This window comes from Salarias fasciatus, chromosome 20 (assembly GCF_902148845.1).
Source record: "Salarias fasciatus chromosome 20, fSalaFa1.1, whole genome shotgun sequence".
Classification (NCBI taxonomy): Eukaryota; Metazoa; Chordata; class Actinopteri; order Blenniiformes; family Blenniidae; genus Salarias; species Salarias fasciatus.
The window spans coordinates 2,207,806-2,222,002 of record NC_043764.1 but is presented as its reverse complement, the minus strand read 5'-3'; the positions used below and the strand labels follow the sequence as shown (position 1 = coordinate 2,222,002).

The 14,197-nt window shown below is 47.4% G+C and overlaps 1 protein-coding gene and 1 non-coding gene across 7 annotated transcripts in view; one reads left to right on the top strand and one right to left on the bottom strand.

The window, feature by feature from the left end:
* The first annotated feature begins 2,686 nt into the window (after nt 1-2,686).
* trnae-cuc (transfer RNA glutamic acid (anticodon CUC)) lies at nt 2,687-2,758 on the top strand. Its single transcript has one exon. It is a non-coding gene; the product is annotated as a tRNA-Glu (tRNA).
* Nucleotides 2,759-3,178: 420 nt separating this feature from the next.
* tpd52l2b (tpd52 like 2b) overlaps nt 3,179-14,197 on the bottom strand; it is an 18,342-nt gene continuing 7,323 nt past the window's right edge. The window contains exons 4-9 of one of the 6 annotated variants that reach the window (XM_030118828.1): nt 13,773-13,820; nt 8,856-8,957; nt 6,890-6,916; nt 6,105-6,149; nt 5,706-5,754; nt 3,179-5,535 (exon numbers count right to left, since the gene is read on the bottom strand). In XM_030118828.1, the coding sequence (XP_029974688.1) occupies nt 5,449-5,535; nt 5,706-5,754; nt 6,105-6,149; nt 6,890-6,916; nt 8,856-8,957; nt 13,773-13,820 (358 nt within the window). In that variant the 3' untranslated portion in view covers nt 3,179-5,448. The remainder of the gene's footprint in view (nt 5,536-5,705; nt 5,755-6,104; nt 6,150-6,889; nt 6,917-8,855; nt 8,958-13,772; nt 13,821-14,197) is intronic. The other 5 variants (XM_030118829.1, XM_030118830.1, XM_030118831.1 and 2 more) reach the window with 5 other exon arrangements.

The window sequence follows — 14,197 nt, the reverse complement described above, 5'->3', positions numbered from 1 at the left end:
TTCTGTAAATGTCATAAACCTTGTATGAGTTCACTTTTTTCTTGTGCTTGTTCAACATTTGGGAAGCTATCATATTCACTGAACAAAAATAAAGATGAAGAAAGAGTCAAAATTTGAAAAGAAAGTCATTTGTCCAGCTGATTTTATTGATGCTCAGATCATTCTGATTCCTTCCAGACAAACACTTCCCTTGTCAAACATATTTGCGATCTTATTTGTTTCTTCACCACACATTTTAACACATGTAACTGTTAAGATAAACAGAGCCTTAAACAAACCCAGCTCTTTTACAAACATCTGCATGACTGCCTTTTTATTCTTTAGCAAAACAATGTATTTGACTTGTATGTTTTGAACCTATGGTAAACTCAAAAACAAGAAGCCCTCACTGAAGTTAACTGCACTCTTGTATCCTTCTGTTTTCTTTCTAACTCCAAACTTAACTTGAACTTGCCTCATTTTTTTGGCCTTGGCTCAGTGAAAGAAACTACAGCTGCCAGAAGTCCTTTCTGCCACTGCTTATTTCTCCACTTTGTGGCATCTGGTCACAGAGACCTGGGGCAGCCTGTGGAGGCAGTGTGTGTGGAGACCTCTGAGCAGAACCATTCTCCTGGAGATGGGGGAGCAGGACAATGCTGCCGATGCATGGTTGGACCCCAAGATGTTGCATGCTGTTGTGCAGGGCTTTGTTGGGATTTTGTTTGAATTAATGTCTGCATCATGTTCATGAACATTGAAGCTGTGGCTGCCTGCTGTTCCTCTTCCCTGAGCCTTTTGTAGTCTTCTGTTCTTTCTGCAGTCTCGTTTTTTCTCTTCCTGTGACGACAGACCGATGCTGGTTCAGGCCCTTCTTCCTCCTCAGTGCTCCAAGCTGCTGTTTCTCCGGTGGATTTTGACAAGAGTTACAGTGACTTAAAAGTGTGTGTACATCTGTGAATGAGAAATAAGTTTGCATAAACGTTAGAATACGATATATTCGTCACATATATTTTAAGTAAACCTCCAACTGTGTTTCTGTGATTTATGATGCCGTTTTCCTGCAGTCTGAGCTACTGTAGTGTTTATGATGTAATAACACACCACTTTGGTTGGCTGTGTTTCTGCATACATTTGAAAAAAAGCACGATAGATTTGCAATAGAAAGACAAATCATAAGTAATGTACAGGGATGAATGGATGTCTAGTGCAAGCGTAGTGGACAAGATGAGCTACTCACCGCTTTCCGAATTGTTTTCGGTGGAAAACGACACCTCCTCAGTCGCGAGCTCCGGCTCATGGTTGGCAGGTGATGCAGACTCAACAACGTTGACAGGTGAGCCAGTCGGACGACTACTTAAACTGCTGTCGAGGTCCTCAAAGAAGGGAAAGTCATCCTTTTCAGTCGCTGATGCCCCGCTTTTTCTCAGTGCATCCCGCACTTTTGTGTACTGCTGCCGCAGTTTTTTAATCTTTAAATGTCACTGTTCCCCCGTCCTTTCGTATCCATTTTCTTTCATTCTCTCGGAAAACAGCTGAAAAGTTTCTGCATTTTTATGAACTTTTTCAAGTTGGCTCCTTACAAAATCGTCTGACCAGATACTTATTAAACATTTCGTCTCCTCCTCTCCCCATGTGCTCCCGCGGCTCATTTTGTTTTGGTGATGGCTTTCTTTTTCCGGTCGTGTCGTAATTTCTTGTCAATGGTAAGAAGGTCCGAACCTTTCAAACTAATGCTTTCACACTGGGCAGGAGCGAGACCGTGGTCCCGTTTGGTCCCAACCGAGACCACCTGTTTTGGTCGAACCAAGGTCCGGTTGTTTGGTCCGGACCAGGGTCCAAGGGAGGTTTCACACCTACCATTTTGGTTCGGACCAAACGAAAAAGTCTGAAAGTCCGGACCAGACGAGTTAGGCGTCTGGTCGAGCATCTGGCAGAGTAATGGCGGACAAAACGAAACTTAACTAAATCAGGCCAGCCGGAGCACGCATTACGTCATTCCTTTCAAATTCTCCCCCAAAAAAGTCTGGTGCCAGACCGGCACCAGACTTTCAAGTGACAATTTAGCGCTGTTAGCGGTACTAGCAATGAATATGTCAGGGCACATTGTACACATTAAAAATGTGTAACATATTTATGGGGGAAAATAAGTATTTTTAAAGTTGAAAAACTCCTTAATGCACCTTTAAAATAAATTTAAAAAAATCTTATCAACAGATACTGTGAGTTATACACAGTTTCCATCTTTTCAGGGTGCTTTTGCATTCCTCGGTGGTCGCTTCAGATGCTGCAGCAGCCTTCCCCGTCGCTGAGTGGCCAGTGAGTTTTCACTTTGGTTTCTGTCAGGATCCCGCTGCGCCAGGGCCAAAATACAGAGATCCGTCCCACCTCACCTATTCTCACACAGATGCCAGTTTAAAAAAAGGACTTCAGAACGCTTATATGTTCATTTTAGTTACTTGTTCTCAAAACAACGGACAAAATTAACTTTCGACGCTCAGGTGTTGACAGCGCTGCAGCCGCTGATTGGCTGGCGAGCTGCCATTCAAGCGGAGGCTCACCAGCCAATCAGCGAGCAGAACGCGTTGCCTAGCAGCAGACACTCCACCAATCAGGGGGCCGTCCACCAAAGACAGAATATGTTTGGCTCTTGTTCCGGATCTGATTAGTTCTTTTTAATTACGTCATCGCCTTTTAGCGCTTCGTAGTCTCCCTGGTGGTCTAGTGGTTAGGATTCGGCGCTCTCACCGCCGCGGCCCGGGTTCGATTCCCGGTCAGGGAACAAACCTTTTCCGACTGCTTAAGTTTTGGTGAATGTTGTAACAAACTGTTGTGTATTGACGTATGTTCCGTAACTGCACAATGTTTTTTACATGTAATGCGCACTGGAATATTCTACGTGCTGCTGCTGCTCACACTGAATCTCTCCACTCGGAGATCAAGGTTCATCTTATACAGACCCTCTCCAAAAAATCAGAATGTCATTTAAGAATTTTCCCATAATTCCATTCAAAAAATTAAACTTTCATAGATTATAGATCAATGATTCAAGTATTCCTCATTTCTCCACTATGAGATAAATGAAGTCTATTCTATCCTAAACCCATGAAAAAAATGAATTTTTCTAACTTCACATTTTGACACTTTATTCAGAAGTTCTCTCCGCAGTGTTATGTTCAGGAACCCAGTGACCACAAACTTCTTCATTTAAAGGAATGCTTTATTGATATCCAAACATATACAACAAAACCAAAACAAAAAGGTTTCTTTTCTTTAATATATCTCAATTAAATCACCACGTTTCCAAATCTGATCCCTTTTAACAATCTACATCAGCTAGGCTCTGGATCTAAATACCGCTAGGAGAACTCGACTGTCCTCTGAGCTGGCTCGTCATGTTCGGCCTCCCATTGGCACCCAGAACGTGGAGCTGTGTGACGTGCAGCTACAACTCAAAAAGAAGGAAAAAGAAGGAAAAGTCCAACTGAACAAGTCATTAAAAAAGCCCACTTCTCCGTCAGACATGAGATCCGCCGCACACCAGTGAAAACATGACACTTTAAAAGCAGATTTCCACGTGAACGCCTCAGATTTCTCGGAGTGTGCGCGAGTCTTCCTGCAGGGGGCGCTCACGCTGACAGACGCTGTAACAGGTAATGTTGGCAACTTGTGTTTGTAACTGATGGCAACTTAAAAGTGAATTTCAAGTGAATCCTGCCTCTGATTCCACCTCTTCAAACAGGAGAAACAAAAAGAAAATCACCAAAGAGGAACACGAACTGACGCCCGAGGCCGTCGTCATGGCGACAGAAGAACCTCTTCAACGCGTCTATTGTTGATATTTGCTACCCGTCGCTGTTCAGACGCCCTCTGAACTTCAGAATAATCCACATTCACGACCCCGTGCAGCCGGACGTGGACACCGGGGGACAGTATTTGGCAGCAGTTCACTGTCGGGGACAAACTTCCAAAAGAACGTCACATTTTCCAGAAAACTTGATTGGCAACAGACGAAAGAAAAACAAAAGAAAGCTGCGGGGGTAAGTCAGTGTGTGTGTGTGTGTGTGTGTGTGAGACAGAGAGAGAGTGCAATCAAGGCATTTAGTAGCATTCAGCATGTGTAGAGGAGTGTAGAGGAGTGCAGGTGCTTCGCCACGGGAAACGCGGGAGTTTGTTACTTTGGGGTTAAAGGTGAGAACGCTCCAGTCACGTCCGACTCGTCCTGAAAGGCGGCGGCGATCGGCCGTTACGCTCCACATTTTCTCCTCAGCTTCAAAGATTCTGATCGCCGTCTCACTTTTTTCAAAGCTTATCAAAACATTGAAACCAGGAAGAAGCTGGAGGAGAGAAACTGGGAGTTTCATGAAGAAAAAGTCTTGAAATCCATTTTCCAGACATTTCAGCCTGAACTTCCTGAACTTTGACCTTTCACCTCCTTCCAGATCCGACAAATTAAACCACCTCTATGAGCTTCTCCTCATCTTTAGTGTCTACACTTCCTGTTTCCTGCTGCTGCTTTTGTGCATTCATCAGTTTCCTTCACTAGGAGTTTTTTTGTTTTGTTTTTTTTTTTAAAGGGAAGGAGGGAAGGGAGCTGAAGGTGAACAGGTGAGCTGGTCGGAGGGAGTGAGGTCAGCGAGGAGGCGGAGACATTCAGCGGGTGGGGCGCTCGGCGGGCGGAGGGGGGAGCAGCCTTCCCCGCGTCTTATTTCCAGTTTGACTTGGCTGCCTGACAGACAGGACGTTGTGTGTGTGTGTGTGTGTGTGTGTGTGTGTGTGATAGAGAGAGCGACCCCTAGTGTTTGTTGTCCCAGCCGCCGCCTCCTCCCAGCCTGAGCTCCGCCCCCGAGCAGCATCGACCTCATAGATCTACTGATTCTACGTCTATACAGATCATAAAAGTTACGTAAAAACGTTTCTGCAAAGCCGTGAAAAACTGTTTAGAATACAAAATGCTTCCAGGCTCGTCTGTTTTTACATCCAGGTGTGTGTGTTCTGTTCTGGGTCGTCTGTGTGAGACAGCCGAGATGAAGCATGCATGGAGGAGGAGGAGGAGGAAGAGGAGGAGAGGGCCATGCTCACAGTGCATCATGGGAAGGAGGAGACTGGGAAAAGTGAGTTTTGAGCACTGATGGTTCTCAACCTGCAGCAGAACCGACAGACCAGAACCGCATCCAGAAGAGTCCTCACAAACCGAGGGCCCAAGTGTCTGATGAGCGAGTGAATGAATGAATGAATGAGCTTTAATGAGAGAGAGCTTTAAGGTGTCGGAGCGAGCGAGGGAGGGAGGGAGGGAGCGAGGGAGGGAGGGAGCGAGGGCTGGAAAGACTAAATCATTGATGAATCATCAGCAGAAGGAGGAGTGGCTGAAGCGGCTGAGCGAGTGTCTGAGGTGGAGGAGAGGCGTAACAGTACAGTCTCCGGTCAGCGGGAGGCGGAGGAGGAGGAGGAGGAGGAGGAGGAGGAGGAGGCTCAGAAGGGCGGGTTCTCGTGGGTGGGGGTGGTGTCGGTGGGGGAGCCGACGGCCTCCCCGTTCCCTCGGGGGCCCACCACCTTATGCTGAGGAGAGACGAGGAGACCAGGTCAGAGGCGGACCGGCGCCACCAACTAAAGAACTGCTAACAGCTAACATCGCTAAAGGCTAACTGCTAACAGCTAACATCGCTGTTACTGGACTGCAGCTGTTCTTTTCCGCTCGTCCTGACAGACACCTGGGAGCGTGTCCTCACCTTCAGCGTCCCCACTCTGTCCTCGAACGACTTGAAGGTCGCAGAGTTCCTGCGGATCACAGACGTCAAGTTAGCCTCAGCGACCGACTCATCGGTGAAAAACTAAACTATTCTACTGAACTCGTCTTCTTCTCTCGCTCTGAACGGCGGATTTAAAGTCTCTCCATCAGAAAACAAAATGACACGAAAATAAAGAGAAGCTCAAACTGATTCAGCCTGGAAACTCCGTCACGTCTCTACTCAATCACAAACCAACACAGCAGAATATGGAGCTCAGACATGCATGAGTGTGTGTGTGTGTGTGTGTGTGTGTGTGTGTGTGTGTGTGTGTGTGTGTGTGTGTGTGTGTGTGTGTGTGTGTTGGAGTGCAAACAGAAGGAGCAGTTGGTGCTACTTTACCTCATGGCCGGCATACTTATCGAGTGGCGAATGGAATAGTTGCTACTTTGTGAGCGTTAAAGAAAGGAGACAGAGAGTTACAATGCGAGCAGACGCACACACACGTGCACATACACACACACACCAATGCGGTTACTGCAGCAGGTTTAGTAATCCTGGGGGTTATTATTATTATTCACTGTTTTCCAGACCAGAAGCTGCACCTGTTTGTGGCTCTGCTGTCCTGCAGTGACCCCTAGGGGTCACAGGCGGTAGGATCCACCGCATGGCTGCTGTGAGCAGCGCTCGCCGAGTCCCAGCAGAGGGTAAAGGTCAAACGCAGAGTCTAAATGAAGGTGGGGAGTCTGGACTGTTACAGCTGGAGCTTCGTGTTGATTAAAGTGAACGAGTTTAACTGAAGAGTGCAGCTTCCTTTGCTCCTCCTCTCACAGCTTTTTGATTTTTCTGAGAGGGAAACACTCAGGTGCGACTTCCAGTCCAGAAAACACAGTAACATTCCCCGCCTTGCTCTTTATCCTGCTCTAAACCGGAACCAGCAAGCAGACACTGAGCAGAGGGAAGGAGCGGTCTGTTTTCTCTAAAGAACCATTTTCCACACAGTTCCATTCTCACAAAAAAGCAACAAAAAAGAGGAAGAAAAACACTTTTTACAGACTTAAAATAATAAATAAAGCAGTTCAGCAGAATCACAGTAAGAGGAAGACATGCTGGACATGTGGAAATGAACTGAAGTCACGTAAAACTGAATGAAAGGTTTGTTCCTGGCTGGAGCGTGTTAGTCTTACCTAAAGGAGTTAGAGAAAGGCAGAGCTCTGCAGCCGCCAGAGGAAAACAAACAGAAGAGGGAGAGAGCAGGTGAGGCCCAGCAGAGAGAGACAGACACACAGACACACACACAGACACACACACAGAGACACACACACAGACACACACACAGACACACACACAGACACACACACAGACACACACACAGACACACACAGAGACACACACACGCACACACACAGACACACACAGACACACACAGACACACACAGACACACACAGACACACACAGACACACACAGACACACACAGACACACACAGACACAGGAAGGGAGCAGGAGCTGAGCGGGGATGAGGAGGCAGAGGAACATTTCCACTGGAGAGCAGAGAGGAATCCTGGAACCCACGGGGAGAACCACACCTTCACCTGATCCACCCACTTCCTGTCACAGATCCACCCACTTCCTGTCGTCCCATTCATCCACTTCCTGTCACTCCCTGTCATCCAGGCCCCGTCCACACGGCGGCCTTTCAAGTGAAAACGCATCGTTTTCCGTTTCCGCTTCCGGAAAGTTTTGTGTTTCCAGTGAAACGTCGATGCGTTTCCATGGAAACGGCAGAAACACGTTGGCTGTTTTGGCTCTGGGTGTTTTGAAAAGGAGCCAGAAAATGAGCCCAGTACTTCAATTGGAGCTCGTTCACACGACGTTTCTATTTGTTCGACAGGCAGGTTTTTAGACCTGATGAAATCAAAGTAATCAATCACTAAATTTGCCCCAATCTTTTCCTCCACAGTGCAGATCTGAAAATGTGAAAGTTGTAATTCTGTCCCGTATAAAGGAAAGTCTGCTGACAGTCGCCTCTTCTCCCCTGGTTTGATATTTTGGATTCATGCCAGTAGAGCGAGAGTTCATCTGACTGTCGGCTCTGAGGCGTCCGTCCACCGGGCTCCGTTATGTCAGCAGAAAGACATCGGCATGGACATTGTCCTCCAGGGTGACGGGACACGTGTGTGTGTGTGTGTGTGTCCCCAGTCAGAGTTCTCGTCACACACTCGCACTAAAGCAGGGGTCTCCAACCCGGTTCCTGGAGAGCCCCTACCCAGCACGCTCAGTCCTCTCCCTGCTTCAACACACCTGCTGCAGTAACAGGCTCACTGTGGCTTCGCTCTGCGCCTGCTGAGGACGGAGTCGTTAGATTCAGGTGTGTTGAAGCAGGGAGAGAACGGAACGTGCTGGGTAGGGGCTCTCCAGGACCCGGGTTGGAGACCCCTGCACGAAAGCCTCGACTGGGAACCGAACGACGCTGCAGTGGAGTCAGGATGAAGGAAAGAAGGAACGACATGCAGAGACGGAGCGGCTCAAATCAACACAAGCGAGAAAAACACACACACACACACACACACACACACACACACCCTCAAAGGACGAGCAAACATGGGCGTCTGGAAACACAGGCATGAAGATGGAGTGGAAGGTTCTAATCAATCACTCTCACACAGACACACACAGACACACACAGACACACACAGACACACACAGACACACACAGACACATGAGAAGGGTGGAGCAGACCGTGAGGATGATGAGACGAACCCTGACCTCTGACCTCCAAGAGGAAATGAGCAGGACGCTCCGGAGCAGAACCTGGTTTAGGTTCTCCTGGTGAGCCGAGAACGATCTCCCACTAAAACCCTCGCTGCAGCTGCGTCTCCTTCAAGGTTTTGTATCTTTAATGTCCAAATTCGACGAGCCGAATTTTAATGTCCAAATTCGACGAAATTAGACAAGCTGCTGCTTCAGGTTTCGCTCCATGAAGCATTTTCTGGTTTTTATCCTCAAACTTGATGAATAAGTGAGTTTCTCTAACCGTCTAGAGCGGCTCCACGTTTGATATTTTCTCTCTGCTTTGCTCCGGATCGTCTCTGCTCATTGCTTCCTGCAGCCCGGCCGGCGTCGGCCATCTTGGCTCTGCGGCGCCTCACCTCATGTCGCCCAGCTTCCTGCTGATGGCCGTTCCCACCGTGCTGAGCGCCGCACTGGTCTTCTGTCCCGCCTGGGAAAGAGTCTCCTGAGTCTTCTTGTACCTGCAGGGGGGGGGCAGATGGTGGTGGGGGGGCAGGAAAAATGAAAAATACATGAAGGAAAGCAGATGGGCAGGGAGAAGAGAGACAGAAACAGTAGTATTATTCCAAATATATGCCCACAAAACAAAGTCAAACGATGTTAGTTTGAAGAAAACAAGCTGTTAAAAACACCAAACAACAACAACAAAACACCAAAACGTCGGATGAGTGGAGAGCACAGCAACCGGAGGAGGAAAAGCCAAAAGCCTGTTTCTTTAAATGCAGCAGCAGCAGCGCAGGGAGTCGGAGGCTGAGAGGAACCGTCTGCACCGAAACCACCGCCGTCACTCAGAACGCTCCCATCCCTCCATCCCAGCATGCACTCTGAGCACCGAACCGCCCAAACCCCTGGAAGAGAGTCTGAAGCAGCACCTACCTCTGAGAGCCAGACCTGCCTCCGTTAAAACACACAAACACAACCAGAATCAACAGTTTCCCTCAGCATCAGAAACAGGACGGTTCTAAACGTGGCTCTTCGCCCAATCCAGGAATCAATGGGCACGTTCACATGGACCACGTATGAGCGGATTACACCTGAAGCCGATTGTAAAATGTGTCATGTAAACACTGAGTGGATCCGCTTCACTCGGAGCGGATTGTATTTTGGAGTCGATTGTACCAGGTGGTCTACGCCGATTGACAATCCGCTCTGTGTCCCTTATAAACGAGCCTGACAGCGGAGGGACTGAACTGGGGGAGTGTCTGTTCTGCGCGTGTGTGACGTGCCAGTAAACAGGAAGCAGCACAGTCAAAAAACCAGCAGAAGAACCAAGGTGGTTGTAAAGCACTTTAATAAAAACCCCGACATAAAAAACATTGGAGAGGCCAGATGGAACCAAATCGCACAACAGCGAGTTGTATAAAGAGCTCTGTAGCGGAATACGAGCGATCGCCCGCTGGTGTTATGGATTAACTGGTTCCCGTGTTAACGAATGACGGCGGAGGTCTGTGTAAACACATGCTGATAACAGCAGTTGTTAAAGACTCACAAAAGACTTTAAACGTATACACTCACTGTAACTGTCGATAACCGACGTTCACTAGAACCACTACTAGGGGTGTGCGATATGACGATATAAGATCGTTGAGGATTTTAAAGGACGACCTCATAAATCAGAAAGATCGTTAAACCGTCTATAGGGCACGTTCCCCTCCTCGTTCTTTTTTCACCTATATATAATATTTTTTGGAGTGAGGGTGTTACCTGAAAGCTTCAGATAATATTAACTAAATGTTCCCTCTAGTGCAGTAATCTACATACATAATAGATACACGCAGAGCAACATTAAAGATGATTAAAAAAAAAAAAAAAAACAAACAGCCACAGCCAGTGCTGAGTTCATGTTGACTCAGGGACGCAAAGGCAGCTAACAGCGAGCGGAGCGCTGTGGAGCTTCTCTGCCTGGAGCTGCTGCTGGGTGGAGGCTGGGTCAGGCAGAGCTGGTTCACAGCAGCAGTACGGGATCTACAAGAGATCAGCCGCCATAGAAACACCCCGAAAAGCTGGAGGGAGGGTCGCTGAAGCTAGCACCGATGCTAACACTAGCTAGCGAGCTACCGCTAGCAGTTCACAAGCTAGCATGAGGGATTTTATATACAACAAATCACAGAAATGTGAAAAGACACTTAGCGAACATACCATCAAGTTAACAGCTGAAACGACCCTTTAGTCTGATCACTAGTGGAACCTTTGGTTTAATTGATTATGAAGGACTGTATTTCAATGGAGACAGAGCCCTCTAGTGGTCATATAGCGCAACTATTAAAACTTTATCCCATTAAAACTGCTAAAAAGCTATTTGACGCGTTTAGTTTTTTGTGTTACAAAAGTGTACTTTATTGCTCATTATCTTTTACCTTATTTTTAAAAGGAGATAAAAGCTTAGATCTCTGAATAAAAAATTGTTCTCAAGCAGCTGTATTATTCACTCAAGTTATAGATATTAAAGTTAAATTGTTTTTGTCTTTATTTTTGTGTTCATTGCACATTTTGATTAGAAAAGAAAACTATTTAAATTAAAGCCTGTTTTTTTTTAGCTTAAATTGTCTTTTTTTCCTTATAGGGTTTTACATGTTTAAATACATTTTATATGTTTTATATGTTTAACATGGGAAAAAAATGGTCAAACTTGCAAATTAGTCTAGAAAAATCAATATAAAAAAGAATCGTGTTAAAATCATCATCTTGATTTTAAAAAATCGTAATATGACATTTTTGCCATATCGCCCACCCCTAACGACTACATGTTTCAGTCATGTATTGGTCACAAGTTAACACGGGCACCAGTTAATTCAAAACACCGGCATGCGGAGCAGAGCTCACACCGAGACGTGGCGCTCGGCGGCGGTGCTCCGGCCAGGGGAGCAGCGCTCCTTCAGCAGCGTCTCATGGAGATGTCGGGACGTTATTTGAGCAGAGATCAGCAGATAAAAACTTTCTGCTTGGCGCTGAGGACTGCTGCTGCAGAGAGGAAGACTGGAAGGTCCTCCAGAGACTCTGTCCTCATGTCACAGGACGCTGTATAATCCACTTCACCAGGGTCCTCGTAAACGAGGATTCATCGTGGATCGCGTTGTATGCCGTACATGAATACACTCTAATACGATTGTTTACAATCAGATTGAAAAAAACACCCATGTAAACTGGGCCAATGAAGGGAAGAAAAAAAACAAAAACAGGTGATTTCGATGTTTATACTCGCTTCCATGACTCGCTGTGAAGGAGTCTTAGTGAAAACACGGCGTGTTAAAGGAAGTTTTTCAGCCTGTGAGAGGAGGACGGACTCCACCATCTGGAGGGGCGGAGCTTCACAGCCATCGGTCGCTGGTCCGACGCCGAGACGCCTCCGCTCGGACCACGACAGTGGCTCAGATGGTAGAGCGGGTCGTCTCATAACCCTAATGTTGGCGGTTCGATCCCCGCTACCGCAGGCGTAAAACTGTCGTTGTGTCCTTGGGGAAGACGCTTCACCCACCTCCTCTACGTATGAAAGTAGTGTGAGAGTGAATGGTTGGTGCTCGGAGGGGCCGATGGCGTCAGTCTGCCCCAGGGCAGCTGTGGCTACAGTAGCAGCTTACCACCACCACATCTGTCAGTCCATTTACCACAAACCCACATGTTGGAGCAACTCATGTACTCTCTGTTAACGGATCAATCAGGATGGAGGGAGCCAGGCTCCGCCCCTCCAGGGTTTCCTGGTAGCGACGTGGCGAGGGGACGGCCCAGTAGCTTGTGGCTACACGTTTAGCATGACGGCGGTACAAAGGCCAGTGCCTTGCTCAATGCTTTGCAGCTGTTCTTAACGGACCCTTTCCACCCTGCTAGCATGCTAACGGCTACAGGGAGTCACAGCGAGTCACTGCGTCGGGACCTGAAGGGAATTTCTGCAGGATCTGAAACATTTCACCACTGATCTACAAACAAGGCATCATTTTTAAAACTTTTTTTTTTTCCAGGAACGAATGAAAATGATTCATCTGGACTAAATCTAAATATAGCCGACGTTTCTTTCAGTTTGTCGGAGCATAAATAAATAAATCACTACATCATTCATTCATAAATGACTGAACGCGTCTTCTGAACGGCGCACTAAAGCAGCCAGCGGGTCACCCACTCACTCATGAACGAACGAACAAACGGTTGCTTTCCAGCTTTTCAAATTGGAACTACTGCTGGGTGTCGGCTGTGTCAGATACAGGACCTATGAGAGATCAGTTGTCATAGAAACACCCTAACAAGCAGGAGGGAGAGACGCTGCTGCGAGCATCGATGCTAATGCTGGCAGCGAGCTAATGCTAGCAGCGAGCTAACGCTAGCAGCGAGCTAACGCTAGCAGCGAGCTAACGCTGGCGGTTCACAAGCTAGAATGAGGAATTTTATATGCAAGAAATCAAAGAAATGTGAAAAGACAGTTAGTGAACAAATCATCAACTTGATATCTGAAACGGTGGCGCTTTAGTCTGATTTAATGTAATTATGAAGCACTATATCTCAGTGGCGACAGAGCCCTCTAGTGGTCACATAGCACAACTGCAACAGAAAGAGATAGCGTGTGATCGGTTCCACGTGTAGAAAACATTGTAACATTATTCCTCTAGTCATGAGTCCATCTGACCATGTGCAGCAGAGTTTCCACCGTCGTCACACAGATGGAGTCTGAGCGTTTCCACAAAGTCGCTCTTTCAACAAATTTGCGTTGTCGTCCAAACAGACACACAAACCACGACGGAAGTTTTCACTTGAAAACATACTGGTGTAATCGGGGCCAAGGAGGTCAAAGGTCAGAGTCACTAGGGCAACATTCCCTGGTCTGGACCGGTTGGGGCCATTTTTAGACGCTGTTCCTTTAACGAAGTCTTTTTAATGTCTTCAGGTTGATTGCAGAAGACATGAGCAGACTGGGTGTCCTGCACTAACAGGAGTGTGTCCACACCCGTACGGCCTCGGTTCTGTCTTCTCATCATTAGATTGGGAAAGCAGGGTTGAGCTCTAGCATCACCGTGAAATCCACACGGCCAACCGAAGTAAAGCAGAAGATCCCTTCAAACCTCCGCAAACATCCAGAACAACTGCAGCACCGACACAGTCACAGGAGCAAAACAGCAGAAGGGAAAAACAAAAGGAAAGAAATGAAGCATGGAGGCAATCAAAAACAAGCAGGAGAGACAGTCCCACCTCACTGAAAGATGGAGGGAAAACAGAAACACTGAAAGAAAGAAACCTTAGCTCATCTACAGACAGAACACACGAGCAGGAAGGAGGAAGGGTCAACTCACGCTTCTGAGCGGGTAATGTCATCCAAAGTGGCTGATGCAGACAGATATCTGAAGACACAACAGCAGGATCATGACACAGGGCAAGAGGCACACACACACACACACTCTCAATACAGCAGAGTCACACTTCCTGCACTGACTGACGGCCACTGAACAAGACCAGGAAAATCCACCGTCTGTGTGAAGAGGAACGAGTGGCGATGGAATCAAACATGATCTGAACGGTGGAGTAATTCACATGAGCAGACGAGCGAACCTCTGAATGAGGAACCGAACACACACACACGAAGGACCGGCGTGCGGGCGTCAGTTCAGTTCGTCTGGAGAAACACTGGATGAGTCGTCCTGAGGCGAGAACCATCAGCAGCCCGAGTATCCCGTCGTACAGGCGGTTCACTTCACGCTCGGCCCCGCCCCATCCCGGC